Source organism: Typopeltis vanoorti, chromosome 12, assembly GCF_054136105.1.
Source record: "Typopeltis vanoorti isolate ZY-2024b chromosome 12, IOZ_Tvanoo_1.0, whole genome shotgun sequence".
Taxonomy (NCBI): Eukaryota; Metazoa; Arthropoda; class Arachnida; order Uropygi; family Thelyphonidae; genus Typopeltis; species Typopeltis vanoorti.
Genome location: NC_143560.1, coordinates 117,914,047 through 117,935,050, shown reverse-complemented (window position 1 = coordinate 117,935,050; position 21,004 = coordinate 117,914,047). Strand labels below are relative to the sequence as shown.

The 21,004-nt window shown below is 33.4% G+C and overlaps 1 protein-coding gene across 3 annotated transcripts in view; it reads right to left on the bottom strand.

The window, feature by feature from the left end:
* LOC150101170 (TELO2-interacting protein 2-like) overlaps nucleotides 1–21,004 on the bottom strand; it is a 161,364-nt gene that overhangs the window by 122,969 nt on the left and 17,391 nt on the right. For 2 of the 3 annotated variants that reach the window (XM_090401444.1, XM_090401443.1), the window contains 3 exons: nucleotides 19,822–19,978; nucleotides 14,200–14,403; nucleotides 6,446–6,651 (listed from right to left, as the gene is read on the bottom strand). In XM_090401444.1, the coding sequence (XP_090257570.1) occupies nucleotides 6,446–6,651; nucleotides 14,200–14,403; nucleotides 19,822–19,978 (567 nt within the window). The remainder of the gene's footprint in view (nucleotides 1–6,445; nucleotides 6,652–14,199; nucleotides 14,404–19,821; nucleotides 19,979–21,004) is intronic. The other variant, XM_090401445.1, reaches the window with a different exon arrangement.

Below are 21,004 nucleotides of genomic sequence, written 5' to 3'. Positions count from 1 at the left end.
AATTCACCTGTTCTAAAATCTTGTTATCTATTACTAGTTTAGTTCTTACTGGATCTTGTCCTTTAAATGTCATTGTTTTTTATTTTTCTGTTGATATTATCATTCCATAATCTTGCTATCTCATTTAAATTTAAAATATCTTTCTGTAAGTTATTTTCAGAATTTGTAATTATTATTTGGTCATCAGCAAAAAAGGAGAGAGTTTAAGTTCACAGCAGGAGAAAGTTTATTACCTCCTTGATGGAAATTTTTATTCCATTTAGATAAATATTAAAAAGAGTTGCTAAAAGGGGACATCCCTGTCAGACTCCTTGGTTTATCTCTCCCATACATGATAGTTTAATAATTTAATCTTATTTATATTTTGTATTTGATTATTTTCATATATACTTATGATAGCTTTTAGAATATTATTTAGTATTTGTCTTTCTTTTAATATATTAAATAAAATGTTTCTTTTAACTTTGTCAAATGCCTTTTCAAAGTCAATGAATGTAATATGTGTTTCCAAATTGTATTCTCTTCTTTTCTCTATTATTAATTTTAGGAACAAGGCCAGGTTTATACATGATCGTACTTTTCTAAATCCATATAATAATATGGATAATAATATTATCCATAATAAATAAATAAATAAATTTAATAAAATAAACTTAAAAAAGTAAAATAAGAAATCACCTCTCTTCATTTTTCTTGAATAATATTTGTATATTTGAGTCTACAGTTCACCTCTGAAAGCTGCTCAAACTTTGATTTGCTTTAAAACTTTCTTACACACACTATTTTCAATTTCAATAGCATGGATGTTCAATTTTATCATGCTCAAAACTAAACAATGATCACTTTCTATTTCAAATCCTCTATATGCTCCTGTGTCCTGAGCCAGTGGGAAAACATCCCTATGAATAATAACATAGTCAATGAGACTTTTCTTACTTCTTGCATCTTTGTGCAGATTTTTTTTATCACAAAATGTGTTTTATATTAAGTGCTTATTTTTCTTTATGCAATCTGCATGTATAGTAAATTCATCTTAATATGAGAGCTATTCTCAGGTACTGTGTGTGAAATGTGTTATGAAGAATAAAAAAAAATTGCGGAAAGAAAGTGAGTGAATATGTTGGAAATATGAATGTGGGTTCCACTTGTGTAGAATGAGTAAGCATGAGCATGATAGGAAATAAAAGATCACTAACAAAAGGCAGAAAACTGTGAGTGTCGACAAAACTGTTGATTAAAGTGCAGTGGTATAAGGTCAGCTGAATGATGAAGTCATCATGAGAGAAATAGCATGCTTATGTGAAGTCCTCCACCAGCAAAGTGATAATTCTAAATATTGCAGAAACATCCAAAAATAAGTGATAGACTGAGAAGAGAAAGAAAAAAAGAAGTGCAACAGAAGAAAAAAGGAATTTTGACAAAGTGAGAGAGAGTTTTTATGATGAGTATGATGAAACTGTGTATTCTAGCTGTAAAAATTAATGATATTAGTAAGACTGTCACGATGTGAAGAGTTAGCATGAAAGATTTGATTGTTTTAGCAGGCACAATAATTTGAAAAGCATGGTATGAAACAGTTACTGGAAGAAGTAAAAAAGAAAAGTGAGAAAAATTACACAGGCAAAGTGGATACTAGATCCAACATGATTTCAAAACCGAATGCTTGTAGAAACTATGAAAGTTTCGTAAGCTGATCTGATAGCTTACAAGAATACAATCCTTGGCATTCCCAAGTTGCCTTAGCTTGCACTACTTAAGATATGAGTGCTGCCCAAGCATCTATATATTTGCCTTTTATTAGTGCATTTGATAAAGGTTTCACTGGCCCGATAGCTATTTCAAACTGGTTGGTTCTCTTCAGAGACCATGCAGAAACCTCAAGAGAGAGCAAAAACTCTCGTTCAGTACCAAGGATATCGAAATGTTCAGAGAAATGTATTTTTCGTAAGTGAACTCTTGGTTGGTGCATAAAAGTAATTACTAAAGGAAGAATCATAAGGCTTCATTTTGATGGTGTAAAATTACATAGGCAAAGTGGATACTAGATCCAAGTGAGAGAGCAAAGATTGTGAATCCGCTGCCTTGATAGGATAGACAAGGAGGGTCATGAAGGGCAAAGGAATCAATGCATAGGTTATGCAAGAGGAATGATGTGCAATTCATAAACATATAGACTGCACTTGAATGGATCTAGAGTTAACTGCCTGGAGAAAATGTTCACGGAAAGTCTAGAAGTGCAAAGTCAGGGAAACTAAAGGTAAGTAGGGAGGAATAAATGTGTGTATGTGTGCGCAGGCATACTTGATGTAAACGTGTGAGGATGACCAAAAAATTTGAATGGGATAGTCAATACAAGATATAAAGGTAATTCTGGGCCCAAAGGAGATACTACAGTTTATGTATGAGGATGGTCTGAAAAGTTCTCAGTCTAACAATGAAAAAACAAATTTATAATTTTGAAAATAATTTCAAACTTATTTTTATTTTTCAACATAATCTCCCTTATGACTAATATATTTATTCCAGCGCTGCTCCAGTGCCATTATCCCGTCCCTGTAGTGGTTCTCAGTAAGATCTGCAAAATACCCCTCTACAGTTGCAATCACCTCTTGATTCGAAGAAAAATGCTGACCAGCGAGGAAGAATTTTAGTTTTGTAAAGAGATAGAAATCAGAGGGAGCCAAATCTGGGGAATAGCATGGATGTTCCGACAATTCATAGTCGAGATCCCTTCATTTTCACATTGCCAAAACACGTTTGTGGGAAGGTGCATTGTCCTGATGAAAGATGATTTTTTTTTCTTCTGCAAACCATGTCTTTTCTCACGAATTTTTTTGTCTAGTCTGATTAAAAGATCGGAATAATATTCCCCAGTTATTGTTTCACCCTTTTCAAGACAGATAATAAACAAAATGCCTTTAGCATCCCAAAACACCGATACTACGACCTTTCCTGCTGATGGAACTGACTTTGTCTTCTTTGCCGCTGAGCAACCGGCTTCTGTCCACTGTTTTTATTATTATTATTATTAGACGTCACCTCCAGGGAGTTTTAAGACTCATCAAGGGAGGGCACCTACTCTACATCTCTCAGTCTCAATCATCATCCACTGCCTACCACCACCACTAGTATTTTTACAGACAATCACAAACATCCATGCCCATGATGGGATTCGAACCCACAACGTTTTGGCTGGAGAGCGGATATGCTAACCACTCAGTTGACCAGGCTAGCTGGTCAGCCGAGTGGTTAGTAGTTTTGGCTGCTGTTTGGCTTCTGGTGTGTAATGGTGAATCCAAGTCTCATCCATAGTAATAAATCGATGCACAAAATCAGTTTTATTCTTGTTAAAACGCTCCAAGCACTGTTCAGAGATTCTCATGCGAGTGTGTTTTTAAATTGCTGTGAGCAAGCGTGGCACCCATCTTGCGCAAAATTTTTACGTATCACACACTATACTTTCGTCCAGCACACTCACTCCAAAGCCATTTAAATGCAGCCCACCACGCCTGTACAATTTCATTCTACCCTCAAACACATGACATTCATCCACAAGTTCCACTCCCTTCTCCTCTCTGTCGCAACTCATCATCATCATATCTAAGTAGCACACTGACAACCTTTCCTACTACACTGTTATCTTTCGCCCTTCTCAATAGTCTTCTGATATTCATCTTCACATCATTCTTATGTTCACTTAGATTATTCGTTCCTACAATTATAAATAACTCTCTTGGTCGTTTCTTCCTCATGTCCGACGCCGTAATTATCGTGCTTGTTATTTGTCATCTTTTTTTTTTTTTTTAGATTATTCAATTTTAGACTTTGTTTTCCTTTTTTTAAGATTCTGCAGCTTGATGCTTCAATTTCATTGGTTTGTTTTACAAATTCACTGCTAAAATAGCATTTTTACATGATTAATCAAAGATTGCACTTTTTTTTTTTTTCCCCTTTATCACGCAGATATTTTGCTGTCTGCAAATTTTTAATCTCATAAATCATAAACTTCTATATACTGCTTTTTTTATTATTCATGGCCAAAATTTTACTATTTTTGAATATTTTAAAACAAATTTTAATACTTCATAATGTAAACTTTTAAGACTGCATAATATAGACTAAAATAAAAACGCCAAAGAAATTATCTATTGCAAACAACATGGCTTTGTATATGGTTGTGAAAAATAAAGGGAGGCATTTTCTGATTGGTTGTGTTTGTTATAAACCATGTAACAGGAATATGTTTGCTTTGGCCCGCTGAATACTGAATCTTTGTACTGATTCCACCGAAGCCAAATATTTGAAAAACACACCAAATCAGCTAAATAACAAAGCAAAACAAATATTTGGTGCATCTCTACTTTTTATTACTGTTACATAATGTTGGATGTCAGAAACAATAGAAAATCTGCATCTTTTCAAGGCATTCTTCAGTTTTGAAAACAACCAAAAGTTGCAGGTGTCTAAGTCTGGTGAATACAAAAGATGGTCCAATATTGTGATTGCCAGAAACTTGTGGAAATCTATTGCATCATGTGCAGGAACATTGTCATAATGGATGATCTAACTGTTCAGCCAAGTTTAAGTTTCTTCTTATAAACAGCTTCATGTAACCTCACCAGCACTTTTAAATAATAATTGGTTCACTGTTTTTCCTTGTTTAATGAATTCTAAGTGAACTATGACCTTACAATAAAAAACAAACAGACATCAGTAATCATGTCTTACTAAATTCAAGATGAAGATGACATTCTCCTTAAAGCATTGGCATTTTATTTCAGGGTTATATTGAAAGTACCAACTTTTATCACCAGTAATTCTATCAAAACCATGAAGAAAGACCAGAAAGGTCATCCTGCTGCTGCTTTGATATTCATTCAAAATTCACAGCACCATCTTTACAGAAATGTTCTCATTCCCAAATCATCTGTCAAACTCTTCCTTATTCTTTCTCTGCTTATATGTTTAATTGTCTATCAGAACAAACTAACTAACACACTATTTCCACACTGCATTTCTGGTTGCCCAGTTCTTTCATTATCTGTCATATCTTTAAACCTCTTATGCAATTCGATTACACTGGACTTTTTGTGGCATTATCACCGTAAACCACTCTTAACAAGTTTATAGTTTAACTTGCACTTTTGCTTAACTTTGCCAAAACCAGCAACGACATCTGCTAACTCTACCACAGCTTGTCAAGTACTGACTTGATTGTTTTGATATGATTCAAAGCACATGCCTAAACATGCATAGCCACATGTTCTGCCTGACTTGTCATATGCACTATAGTATGAGGCCAAAATTTGATTGTCATACTTGGCATGCATAGTGTGACAATCAAAGACACATTTACTTATATAGACACATTTACAAATGTGTATTAATGAAATCTTTTCTTTGCCAGAACAGGATTCAACTAGACAAATTCAATTAGTGTTTTTTTTTAAATAAAATTTTAGTAGAGAATTAAGTTTAAGAATTTTTTTTTAATTGCAAACTAATGGTACTACATATTTTATAGGTTTCCAATCTTTCAAGTTTAGGACTTATGTTTGAACATTTTTTTTCAAGCAAGAATAACCAAATATTGGATACCAGAATATAAATTTAATTTGATAATGATCCAGAGACTCTCAGACAACAAAGAGAACTTTTAAAATAATGGGACTACAGGAAACTAGTAATCACTGATGTAGTTTTAACAATGCGTTTATTTTATTAAATTTTATTTATTCATTTATTTAATTTAATTAATTTATTTTTTCACCACAGATCAGGCTATTGTCAACAACTGACTAAAGAAATTATACTTAGTCCACTATAGTGTGTACTGATGTAACTTGTGATCCAGTGTGTGTGTGTGTGTGTGTGTGTGTGTATTTCTGAATTTTATTTTAATATAATTATTAAAGTAGGCTTTATGACATGGTTGCGGGTTTCCATAATTATTCATAATGAATATATTACCATGAGTGAGCCAAAGGTCAGATAAGCTGGATATCCTACTCTAGAGACAGACATGGGTTTCAAGAACAGGATACCAGCACTCTGACATTTTTTAAACTATTTTAGACTAACAGGTGTGTTAGTAGTCTCACACCACAGGATAAAAATCATCTACCACCTAAAATTTTTCACATGCACCCATGCCACAGCAAGATTCCAACCCACAGGCTATCAGATGCAATGCAATGATGGTATCATCCTAACACAGCTCAGTTTGCTACATAGAAATTAAAAATATGCACACACAGTGAGTAGAATGGCAGCAGCATTATATAGGACTTGACCAATATTATTATAATGATTATTATGTTCTTAAACTCAAATATAAAGTAATATAGCCTAATTACAGCTGAAACAGTTTTTAGTAATAAAGTTAAGAAAAAAAGCAAAAGTTTCTATTCACAATAATGCTTTTGAATTTTTAAATATTATATACCTTTATGTGTTTCAATAGATATCTGAAAATGTATCTAATGCTAACGTTTTTTTCCCATGTATCTTGTGTCAATCTTGGCTTCAAGTTTGCTAAACAGTGCTTGGCTAAAGTATTATTCAGTGCATTTTCATCAGATTGTTCTGATGCACAGATCAATTCTTCTAAGTTAGGTACACAACATAGATCAAGTATGCTGCTGACCACTCCTAAAATAGAAAGTAATTCTATAATAAACAGTGCTACAGTATATCACAAAATGCATTTGTAAATATTAAAAAAAAAATTTAAATAAAATGCAATACATTATGAGAGATAACTTTTTTAACACAGAAGTGAAGACCACATGAAGCTTCCATTCAACTACTTGAATCTACATGATGAACTGTTAAACAAGCCTACCTTTACTGGCAATTATACAGAAGCAAGATTGTGCACATCAACCATCTCAAAAATTGGATCATCAAAACTTTGCTGAATAGAGCTTATGTTGTCTGATCTAATCCTCATGATCTCAAACTAAACTGTACAACATCCAAAGTATTATGCAAGAAAATGGCTCCTTCCTAGAGAAGATTCAGCATATTTTTGACACTTACAAACTTATTCCCAAGAACCTGTATACAAAAAGTTCCAATTCCTCACATTGCTAGAATCTCAAAAAAACCTATTTTAAGATCCTCAAGAAATAGGATCTAGCATCTATGGTTTATTCCTGTCAACAAACTCTTGTAGTTGTTACCATCCACCAAGGATAAACAATCTCCAATATTCCTCCCAGGTATCTACCAAATTCCTTGTGAATCTCTTTTACCTTGAACAAACAGGATATTCTGCTAAGAAAATACTACAGGAACACCACTCTTATATCATCTATGATAAGTCTTGAAGACTGGTTTAGCAGAGTATGGAACTGACTGACCACAGAATCTCCTGGTCTAAAAGTTATGTACTTTATGATTGCACTTCAAATTACAGCATTTGTTCAAAGAATGCTGATGTGCTACCATATCACAATCCCCTATGAATACACAATAATGATTCAGAAGGATTTTTTTTATATATATTTTATAGTGCAACCTATAGAGGCATTTTTGGAAAAAGAAAAGCAGAATTAAAATTACAACATGGAGCATTTTTTCTAAGCTTTTTTTTAATTAACTTAATGCCTAAACTTGATGTTTCAAATGTTGGAGCCTGCATCCTATTGAATACTTTTACAAAAAAAAAAAAAAAAAAAATAGTAGCCTGACAATAATTCAACTTGAAAGATTAGTTTTGACAGGTAAAATTTCAGTTATAACGATTCCTGTAATAATAGTAGTTAATGACTTGATATGGTATCTGATGTAAGGGTCAGAGACATGACTTTTCATATGATACCGGACGGTACTATACTAAATTTCAAGACAGCAGTATTCTCTAAAAATAAGTAATTCAGATCATTTCAGTTTTGTTTTTCAACTTTATTCATTCAATGCATAAATAAAGATGCCATATCCATGAAAATAGCAATTTTACATTAGTGTGCCAAGTTTTGAAAAGTAATAGGAAAAGAGTAAATACTTTCATATACTAAAGTAAATGTTACATTAATTGCTCCATACTCTTGGCTTGTTTTGAAACAACCTATTCTGAAATAATAATAAGGGAAATTTATTCTAAGAATAAATTTTTCTTATCAGTTATTTCATAGTTATAACATCCTTCTGTTCTATCATTTTTGGAGTTGATGGATTATGGTAAAAAATGCATATTTTTGCCATCCTAGCTAGCATTACTGTGTGTATGTTTGTGTATATGCATGCATAGATATATATTTAAGTGTATTGTATGTTCTATGATTATTTTTCTGATTCTCAGGGTTGAAAAGCAGTTTTTTCTGAAAAAAAAAAAAAAAAAATCCTTCCACTTATTTCATAGGTAAGTACCTATGCAAATGACAAACTAATCTGAAAACCAATCGGGAGGGGAAAAAGTTGAAATTTAGATCTTTCTTTGAATGATATGCCAGTATAAATTAACTAAATAATAATATGAATTTGAGAAATCTTTCCTTAAATGGGACAGAACTGATGTGCTAATGGTGTCCAGTATTAACAAGTTCACACTGGACGTGACAAATCATTTTTTTGCTTGTCGTGTATATTTATTTCTTTATTTTTTATTTATATATATTTTTTTCACTAATTCCCCCCACCTTAGCACACACCATACTGCAAAGCGAAAAAGTAGAACTTTTATTTTAGCACTAAGCACAGTATAATATTCTAAAAACCTATTTCGAAATAATTGATAAGAGAAATTTATTCCAAGAATAAATTTTCCTTATCAGTTATTTCAAAGATTATCCTTCTGTTCTTTCACCTCAAGAAACAACTGTTAGTTTTTGGAGTTTATTTCCAATAAATTTCCAATTTTCTTAATCCTTTAATTCAGTTTATAGTTTTGGAAATCACCTGGAGGAAAAAAGGCGAAACAAGAAATCGTGAAACATTAAAAACAAAATCTGTATTTCAAAATTTACTGATATGCCAATGACTATTTGATACAGAAGTTGTGATATTACAGGATATAAAATTTCCTATATTATTTTATAATAGTTGTATTTTTAGTGGCAGAAAGATAGATAAGAATAGAAACACTGCCTTTGGATCAACTTTTGAAATGAAATAAAGCAAAAAGCTGAAAGAGACCTCAGGTATATTTAGGAAAAAACAACTATGTGTCCTTTGAAGCAAAAAGGGAGAAATAATATCTGAAAAAGATGATAAAATATAATAATGGATGAAATATGTAGAAAAACTCTTTTCTGATCTGGTCCTTGTTGGGGATCTAAATAGCAGAGTAGGAAATGATTGTGAGACATACGAGGCTAATTTTCTTGAATGGCAGTCAGTCTCAAGAAGAGTAATGTGGGCAAATATGAGAATGGGGAACTGGACAATGAGACTTATTTGTGCCTATGGTCCCACAGAAGGTTCTACTAAGGTAGAAGTGGATGAATTTTTTGATGCTTTAGAAAAAGCAACTGACACAATGAAAAAGGAAAAGTTGGTCCTTGTTGGGAATCTAAATAGCAGAGTAGGAAATGATTGTGAGACATACAAAAATATTTTGGGAAAATTTGGAGAAAAGAGCAAAGCTAATAATAATGGCAAATATCTGTTGGATTTCTGCTCAGGACATGGACTGGTTATTACTAACACCATGTTCCAACATAAAAATGTGCACAAATTCACATGGAGAGAAGAGGCTAGGAATAAGAAAAGTCTCATTGACTATGTTATTGTTAATAGTGACGTTTTCTCCCTGGTGCAGGACACCAGAGTGTATAGAGGATATGAAATTGGAAGTGATCACTATTTAGTCTTGAGCAGGATAAAATTGAATTTCATATTGAAAAGAATAACATGTAAGAAAGTTTTAAAGTTTTAAAGATGTGAACTGTAGACTAAAATACACAAAGATTATTGAAGAAAAAATGAAAGAGTTTGAGAACAGGAATCAAATCTTGGAGATTCAGTGGCAAACTCTGAAGAAAACATTGATTGATTTTGATAGAGAGGCATATGGTGAGGTTGTCTGTAAGGATAAAAAAATCAGAACTCTCTGGTGGACACAGGAAGTTAAAGAGACAGTGAAGGAAAAGAAGAAAGCATACCAAAAGTTCTTGTCAAATAAGTCAGCTTGTGCTCTTAGAGAATATAGAGACAAATGCAAGAATGCTAAACACTGTGTAAAACTAGCTAAACAAAAGTCATGGGAGGACTTTGGCAAGAATATAGAAAATAAATATCAAGAAGGTGGCAAAATATTCTGGAGGTTATAGAAGCTTAAGAATGGAGGAAAGAGTGCTGTAAAAGGAATTAGAGATGATAAAGGTGACATGAAAACAGGAGAAAAAGATATCCTTGAAGTATGGAGTAATTACTTTGAAAAAAAGCTAAATGAAACAAGCAGTGATGACAGCACAGTGGTAAAAAACACTTAACAGGCATGCAGTCAGGAATACATATCCATACTTGAAGTAGAAAAAGCCATCAAAGGCTTGAAATGTGGAAAGGCAGCAGGAGTAGATGATATTCGACCAGAAATGCTGAAGTATGGTGGTATAAGAGGTCTTACAGTGGCTGCACTGCATAGTTCAGAAAGCCTGGACAGAGGGACGAATTCCCGATGATTGGAATAGAGCTCTCATAGTACCCATATATAAAAAGGGAAATAAAACTGCATGTGAGAATTACAGAGGTATTTCCCTACTGAGTGTTCCTGGCAAGATCTATGCAAGTATACTTGAGAAACGGTTGAGAAGAATTGTGGAAGAAAAGCTTGGTGAAGAACAAGCTGGATTCATGCCAAATAGAGGCTGTCAGGATCAGATCTTCATTTTACGACAAACAGTCGAGAAAGCATGGGAATATAACAAAGATCTGTATTTAAGTTTTGTTGATCGGGAAAAGGCATATGACAAGGTGCCAAGAGAGAAGCTATTCAATACGCTGCAGTTATATGGTGTGAATGGGGCATTATATCAAGCAATACTTAGTCTTTATTTGAGTTGTAAGTCAGCAGTTAGAATTGAAGGAAGTACAGGAAGATGGTTTAATGTTAAATCTGGTGTGAGACAAGGATGTACATTATCCCCTCTGTTATTCACTATGTATATGGATCACATTATGAAGGAAAGTGGTATTAAACATGATATCAAAATTGGAGATGCCGATGATGTTATATTTCTAAATAAATCTGCTACAAGTCTGCAAGATTCTCTGACTAAATTGAATAGCTGTTGTAATAGTTATGGTATGAAGGTCAGCAATAAAAAGACAAAGACAATGAAAATAGGCAGAATCATTGAAAATGTCAACTATGTTGTGAATGGAGAACCTGTGGAACAAGTAAAACATTTCAGCTATTTAGGCACGATTTTTACTGAAGATGGTAAATTAAATATAGAAATAGACAACAGAATCAGCAAAGCTGGTATGGTGGGAAGTCAATTGAATAAATTCATATGGAATAAGAGAGAAATTAGTCGGAACACTAAATTAGCTGTATACAAGACAGTGTTCAAACCAGTTTTAACTTATGGATCTGAGAGCTGGGTCAGAAGTAAAACACTTGACCAAAGACTAGAGACTGCAGATATGAGAGTCCTGAGAAAGATTATAGGCGTGAACAGATGGAATCAATGGCAATATCATATTAAAAACAAGGATATTAGGAAAGAACTTGACATTGTCAGCATCCAGGAATGCGTTAGCAGAGCTAATCTCAGGGAGGTATGGCCACTTAAACAGAATGGGCGAGGAAAGATTAGCAAAACAAGTATTCTCTGTCAGGTTGGCAGCAAAACGACCCAGAGGAAGACCAAGATATAGGTGGATTGATACGGTACAAAGTGCTTTAGACGATAGAAATATAAGATCTGATAATGTTGGAGTCTTGACAAGTAACAGACTGATTTGGAGGAAAATTGTAGATAGGAAATTAATAATGATGTAACTTTTTTCATGTAGTACTATCATATCCTGTACCCCCCTTGAGGGTACATGGCAGGAATTTGATGATGATGATGACTCTTTTCTGATAACAGACAGAACCCAGAAAATACTTATGAACAGATGGACGCTCCATGCATTCTAAGATCAGAGGTAGAATGTGCACTGAACTCAGCCTAAAAATGGTAAAGCCATAGGCCCTGATAGAATACCAACAAAAAAAGTAAAGTTATTAGAAAGCGACAACATTGCCATATTAGTAAAGTTATTTAATAAAGTCTACGATACAGTCATATTCCCACAAGACTGGTTACAGTCGACCTTCATCATGCTACCTAAAAAAGTAAATGCAAAAACTTGTAATGACTATAGAATGATCAGCCTAATGAGTCATGTTCTCAAAATGTTCCTGAAAATAAGTCAAAAAAGAATACACAGAAAATGTGAAAACACCATCAGTGATATCCAGTTTGGCTTTAGAAACAGTTTGGGAACAAGAGAGGCTCTTTTTTGTTCTCAAATCTTATTCCAAAAATGTATTGATCAAAACAAGAAAGTATTCATTTGCTTCACTGACTTTGAGAAAGCATTTGAAAGTCCAACATACTAAAATGATTGCACTATTAAAGAGAATTGGATCAGATAGTAAAACACCAGGAATCATTCAAAACTTATATTGGAACCAAAAGGCATCTGTTCAAGTTGATGACATTATTACAGACCCCATTAACATCAAACGAGGAGTAAAACAAGGATGTGTGCTGTCACCTCTTCTTTTTAACATATACTCAGAAGCCATATTTCAAAAAATCTTAAAAGGAAGAGAGGAAGGGATCAATGTAAATAGTGAAATTTTCAGTAATAACATCCGATATGCTGATGACACAGCTCTCCTGGCTGACAATATTGAGGATCTTCAAAATCTTCTGGAACTAGTGAATGAAGAGAGTGAAAAAAATGGGATTAAAAATAAACATTACCAAAACTAAATTCATGGTCATAAGCAAGAAACCAATTCTTAATTCATCACTTTCTTTAAATGGAAAACGAATAGAAAGAGTAACAAAGTTTAAATATCTCGGATGCTGGTTAAATAAAGAATGCAATCCAGAAATGGAAATAAAAGTTAGAATTGAAATGGCAAGAAAAAATTGTCTCCTGATGAAATCAACACTGTGTAACTGCAACTTAAACTTAGAGCACACATGGTTAAATGCTATGTATGGTCTATACTACTGTACGGTGCAGAAACTTAGACCTTGAAGACAACATCAATAAAAAAAACTTGAAGCCTTTGAGATGTGGTTATACAGACGAATGTTAAAAATCCCATGGACAACAAAAACGTCCAATCAGGAAGTACTGGAACAAATGGGAGAAATCATGTGAACTTTTAGATAACATATAATCTTGGTCACCTACTTCATAATGAAAAATATATAAAATACTTCAATTGCTTATAAAGGGGAAGATAAATGGAAGAAGAGGACAAGGAAGACAAAGAAAATCTTGGCTGGCAGGCTCTGAGGGAGTGTTTAGAGTGGCTGAGGATCGCTCAAAATTTGCCAAGGTGGTCGCTGACCTCCGATAGGAGATGGCACTCAAAGAAGAAGATATAAATATGACTGATGGTTAACATCCCATCTCCACTAACTCAAAGCGAATGTAACAAGTGGTCAAAAGAGATCACAAAGCAAAGTGAAGTATCACTTCATACAGGGATACTTCAATATTACTACAGTTAAGTGGGTCGAAACTACTGATTGTAATTATTTCATTTTCTTTTGCTGTTTTTGTGGGTAAAGGAGGATGATACAACCATAAAATCTAAACATTCTTAAGCACTGATATATATATATACTTTACTAAGCAAAGTAACCATTTTATGTAATGCACAATATTTTGAAAATAGTCTTTCTTATGACTTGAAATAAAATAACGTTACTTTTCAGATTTGTTATATCATTAAGAGTGCTCACAAATATATAAAAAATTCCATGCACACATGAACAGAAAAAACAGAAACTGGAATGCTATGTATGTATTTGGTCATTTTGTAAAAATGTGCCTGTTTGATGTGGAAGGAAAATGATATGCAGTCCAGTGAGTTCCTGCTTGATGCTCAACACACAAGGGACACAGCCTGGTGTGTGTTAATATTAATTTCACCACACATACTATGAAAGTCTAAAAGAATTACAATTAACTTATGTTAAAAGAAAGAGAGAGAGAGAGAGAGAGAGAAATACTTACTTTTCATTAATTTATTTGCTTCTAAACTACTCCACAGAAAGTCTTCACTGTGTGCCCCACAAAGAAACAAAATATGCATTATGAAACTGTGCAGAAACTGTTTTTTAAAAGAATATGCCTTTAGTTTCATGATCAAAATATTTAGGCAAGAAAAACTGAGTTCAGCAGCTTCTGGAACACCAATAAAATCATCACTTTCATAATCTAAGTGATATGGGGAAAAAAAAAAAAAAAAAACTGTATTACTATTAAGATTTTTTTTTAATGAAATAAATTTTTAAGTCTAATTGTTATTTCTAGTTATACACGGAAACTTTTAATTAATCACCATTTAATAACTACTTCATGTGGCTTATTACACTGAATGATCTATTTATTAAGTTGAATGAACTTGATGGATTGGGTTGTTGGATAATTCAGACTTATGGCCAAAGCAGTTAGAAGCCAGTAAACTAAAATACATGTAAACTACATGTATTTTACTGGCTGGTTTTCTGTTTTGTAGAAGGAAAAACTTGGTCACCTCCATATGAGACCATCATAACACTCACCTTCAAATGAAAAGATCCTTATGAAGGTTCTATGTATACGAGACAAGATTCAAACCCAGCTCTTTTGAAACGAACGGCACTGTCAATATATATACGAACTCACTAAAGGTTCTCTCATGTAACTAAAAGCAACTTGAAATAATCCAAGAAAATCATAAAAAAAAAGAGGCTACTTTTGATTCATGTATCTTTCACTAGGAATTTGTGGGAAAGTTGAATTTCACCACATGTATTATGTATGATAAGAAAGATTACCTTATAATGGTAAGATTTTCTTTCCTTCAGCATGAGACACAGCCTGGTGTGAATATGCACGTTAATGCTAATTCCACCATATGTTCTATGCAGATCTTTTAGACTTGCATAGAACACATGGCGAGACATGCTAATTACAATTAACTTATGTTAAAAAAAAAAAGACAAAAACAAAAATAGCAAATAAATTAATGAAAATTAGCATGTCTTTTATTTAACATAAATAAAAAAGCATAAATATATTTATTAATTTATGTTAAAAAAAAGACATGCCAATTTCTATTAATTTATTTGCTCCTAAACTAATCCAGAGATGTGTGAGCACTTTAATGTTAATTCTACCATATGTAGTATGCAAGTCTAAAATAATTATAATTAACCTATGTTAAAAAAAATAAAAAAAGAGACATGCTAATTTTCATTAATTTATTTGCTCCTAAACTGCTCCGGAGAAAGTCTTTACTGGGGGGGGGGGGGCATAAAGAAACCAAATAAGCATTACAAAACAGCAGGATACATTTGGCAGACATAAAACAATGAATCTCTGACTAAATGGAGGTCGGATATTAATAATAATATTAACGCATAAGAAACCTTACAGCTTACAAAAGTTGTATATTTCAACTTTCATCGGTATGTCTAGTTAATCTATATGCATGTATGCCGATGAATTGAGAGAAATTCTAACCGGGTATTATACTCCGTGGTAAATGTACCTACAGAAAATGTTTACATTACAGCATTCATCCAGCAAAAACCGTATATAAATTAGATAGCCAGCAGGGAGAAACACTGCTGAATTTTATTATTATATCATTTGCTTCCTTTTAACTTAAATGATATACATATTATGAAAAGTAGTACCACTGAAATTTCAGTCATGTAATTTTCTTTCTTTATTTACTATGCTGCATCAATTATGATGTCGATGGTCTACCCAAACAACTATGCATTTGAAGGACATGCCACAAGTTAATCATGACCTGAAATATAGATGTAAACAATCAAGCTAACAACAATTTCATTACTCTTTGAACAATTTTACATTTGACTCTATTCCTTGCAGAATTTTTTTATGTGAATCCTGCTCACAAAATGTTGTAAACAAGCAGGGTTCCAGGAAAATTCATCAAGAACAGTTAATTGAAAGACACTGTACTGAATGGGAATTCATCAAATACTATTCGCTGAAAAATCAATTAATCAAATAAACTAATGTTGCAAAACAACTCACCAATACTTTTTCAATTAATTACTTTCGAAATTCATCAAAAGAGTAATTTTCTTGTAAAATATAGTGTAGGCTGTCATCAAGACTTGTAATAATTATTTTATTGTATTTCAGAACATTTCTGAGTGACATACTGATTGGTCTATAATTTGCTATTGCAGTCTTAGAACATCCCTTATGCAAGGGAATTATTTTGCCCTCTTTCCGCTCTCTTGGCCACTGCTGAAACTTAAATGAAAGAGCCTATTCAGAGGCATTGACAATTCCTTTTCACATTCTCCCAAAATCTTAGATGATATCCCATCTAATTTCACAGCTGTATTTACACTGAGATATCCTAAGATATTCTGAGATATTTACACTGCAATATCCTAAGAATATCCAATTCATCCACTTCTGTTACCACATTAGTGTCTGTCATACATGTTGAAGCAGTAACCTCACTACGATCATACACTCTTGCAAAGTGGTGACTCAGTAACTCAAATATTTTATCTGCTTCTGTCTCCTCATGCCCATCATCACTCATTAAAGTTAAACTTCCATAGTCATTCTTCCTCTTACTTGCCACATAACGAAAGAACTTTTTGGGATTTCCTTTAGCCTTTCTGACTAGATTCCTCTCATAATCTGATTTTACCTTTGTTGCCATGCTGGTCATCTTTCTTGCCTGAGCTTTGTACTGTTCATAAGTTCACTGGTCACATCTCTCTTTATATACTCTTCACAGCATTTTTTTCATCTGCAGCTCATGCTTAATAATATTACTCATTCATGTAACTCCTACCTCATTAACCCTCCTTACCTTAGGTATACAATTTAATACTGCTTCCTCTAGATGCCCCTTAACTATATCCCATGCACTATTAACATCCTTACTCTGCAGTGCTTTATGCCGTGGCACAGATTTAAGTTTCTTCCTAAGCTTGTCATAATCACTTGACCTGTAGTTCCACATATACTCCTTCTTGATAGAACATTCCTCATGTTTTACAAACTCACAAGTCAAGACTGCATGATCACTTTCAATCGGAGGAAATAAGGTCACCTTGATTATGGATAATTCTTCTGATCTTATGACCGGATCCAATACTCTTCCACTCCTGGTTCCCTCCATCACATGCTGCCTTAAGTAATTATCTCTCAGTAGGTGTACAAATTCTATTTCCTTCCTGCCATATGATCTTTCTTCCTTCCTTGAGGTCCCCCATAATAATCAACTGTGGAACTCCCTGGCCTATAGCAACAACCAGCTGTATATTTTGTCTTACTAGCTTTAATCTCACATCAGACTGCTTCAAATGAACAGCCATCCCCTCATACCTATCTCCTATTCTTTTTCAGCTGCAATTCATCTACTCTCATCAGCAGTACTCCACTCCCCCCATTCTATCTTCTCTATCTTCCCTAAAAAACTAAACCCTTCACATTCTATCCTTATAACTACATCATCTGCTGTTAGCCAAGTTTCACTAATGGCTGTAACTTTTGGCGAGGTTGCATTAACCAATGCCAAACACTCCTCCCCCTTGTTCCTGATAGTTCTAGCATTAGTATACAGAAACTGCAGCATCCCTTTAGGTCTCCACCCACCTTTACTTCCTGAATTAACTACCCTATTCAATATTTTTGCTTGAGAGACTAGATTCCACACTTGGTCATTCTCATACTCACTCGCCTCTTGGGTGCCGTCACACAAACTCACTTTATTCAACCCTAATTGCTTAAGTTTTCCTGAATTTGCCCTTCAGCGTGCTTGGTGAACAAAAGCTCTCTCTCTCTCTCTCTCTCTCTCTAGACAATAACATCAAAACAATTTAGATGCACTTGACATTGTCAGCATCCAGGAATGCGTTAGCAGAGCTAATCTCAGGTGGTATGGTCACTTAAATAGAATGGGAGAGGAAAGATTAGCAAAAATAAGTGTTCTCTGCCAGATTGGCAGGAAAACGACCCAGAGAAAGACCAAGATATAGGTGGATTGATACGGTACAAAGTGCCTTAGACGATAGAAATATAAGATCTAATAATGTTGGAGTCTTGACAAGTAACAGACTGATTTGGAGGAAAATTGTAGATAGGAAGTTAGTAATGATGTAATTTTTTCATGTAGTACTGTCATATCCTGTACACCCCTTGAGGGTACATGGCAGGAATTTGATGATGATGATGACAATTTAGATGCAGTCCATCAGTATTGTACAAATCCTTCCTCCCTTCAAACACAAACCACAGATCTTCAAATCCTACATCATTCCTTTTGCACAATCTACATATAGAATCATTGGTTACCAACACCCTCCTCCTCCTCAGTTCGCCTCTATCATAGCATAGTAGGAGACTTTTAATCTTCACTTTCTCGCTCTTCAGTTTTGCCTCTTCTAACAACTCCTTTACATCCTCCCTCATATAATACTTCTTGCCTTTCAAATCATTTGCACCAACAAAGACAATCATTTCCTCCAACTTACTTTTTTGCAGCTAGATTGCATGGCTAATATGATGAATATTATTTATTTATTTAAAAATTTGCATGGACATACAGTCTGTTAACAGCAACTGACATATGCTGATATTTCCAAGCTACGTCTTACAGAAATTTATTCAATTGATGAAGTTAAAGAAACAGTTAATAATTTCTACAATCACTAAAGAGTGAAACAGAAGAAACTAATGTATGTACTATCATTAAATTGTACAAACGCTCATGTTCTTTATTTTGGAAAGCAGTATTTGTTTGAATATCTCTCAATTACTGCAAGTTGAGAATCTTGATCTTCCAGTAGTTGAGAGAATGAACTCGAAACAACTGAGAAGTGTAGTACAGGCATTTGATATAATTTATCTGTTCTGCTCCACTCAGAGAACTAATTGATTGAAGTTAACGTGAAATGCTTAAAATTCAGGTGATGGATTACTGTGAGGATGTTATAGCTTGGTCTATATATTTGTCATTATGAGTTTGTTAAATTTTATCTGAGCTCAACACACTTCATTTTAAGTATTTGTACAATTTAAATAGAGAGAAAGTACATGATAATTACTTAATATTTTTCATTTACAATATAATGACTAGCTTTTATATATTTATAAGATGAGTTGTTTATATAATGACTGCAAATAATATCTGATTTATTCAATTAGTTTTGGACACACTTAAAGTAATTACTGACTTCAGTTATAATAGTTAATAATTAATCGTGTGGAAATCATTCATCATTAAAAACATTAAGAATCAAAACATAAGTATGTCTAATTTGCTACTATAATTCAGTTTTTAAATTAATAAATAATCCACCAATCTTAAGTCTATGGGTTAGTAAACAGGAAAGAAGCTCCATTATTAGAAAACTTAGCTTTGCAGTTCAATCTAAATCATTTTAATCTCCTAAGATCATATGTTAATTGCAACCATGGTTTACAATTCAAAGTAATAATAACAGATTGCTTCTAATACTATAACACTAATCATATTTACAGACAAAAAATACCATTGGTGAGTGGTAGTAGATGGGACTAAGAGTAGATAATGAATAGTGGCATAGTGTTTACATATAATAATAATATTCAAAAGATGGTGTTTACCTCGTTGTAATTCCTGTTTAAGATCTTTTACCATTCCTACTTCGACCACTTCTCGTATTAAATTAACCAAAAATTCTTTATGAACAGATATAGAAAGATCAAGATCCAGCTTCTCAGTCTCTTGAAGTAATTTCTCCAAGTTCTTCAAGCAGGTTTTCTGAAAGAAAGGGATAGTAGATTAGTTAAGAGTAAAACTTTATATTAACCTGCAATAATTTTTCTCTCAAAAGGAAAGTAAAGTATATTACTTAAACATGTTGTTTATTTATTTATTTATTTTTATTCAGAAGTTTTCCTAATTTAATTAATGAGCTAAAAATCTATCTCAGAGTAATGGTAAACAGAAGGTTAAAATTCAAGACCTGGCTTGCAAAAATTGATGTGAGGATAAGGAAGTCACTGCCACACAATACAACCACAATTATATTACTGGGCTCAGATCTGGTATATGGGGTGTTAGAAAAGGGAATTAGAAAACAGTAGAGAGAATGAAACAGTGTGGATGATGTTATACTTCTAAATAAATCCGCTACAAGTCTGCAAGATTCTCTGACTAAATTGAATAGCTGTTGTAATAGATATGGTATGAAGGTCAGCAATAAAAAGACAAAGACAATGAAAATAGGCAGAATCATTAAAAATGTCAACTGTGTTGTGAATGGAGAACCTATAGAACAAGTAAAACATTTCAGCTATTTAGGCACGATTTTTACTGAAGATGGTAAATTAAATATAGAAATAGACAACAGAATCAGCAAAGCTGGTATAGTGGGAAGTCAATTGAATAAGAGAGAAATTAGTCGGAACACTAAATTAGCTGTATACAAGACAGTGTTCAAACCAGTTTTAACTTATGGATCTGAGAGCTGGGTCAGAAGTAAAACACTTGACCAAAGACTAGAGACCACAGATATGAGAGTCCTGAGAAAGATTATAAGCATGAACAGATGGCATCAATGGCAATATCATATTAAAAACGAGGATATTAGAAAAGAACTTGACATTGTCAGCATCCAGGAATGCGTTAGCAGAGCTAATCTCAGGTGGTATGGTCACTTAAACAGAATGGGCGAGGAAAGATTAGCAAAACAAGTGTTCTCTGCCAGGTTGGCAGCAAAACGACCCAGAGGAAGACCAAGATATAGGTGGATTGATACGGTACAAAGTGCTTTAGACGATAGAA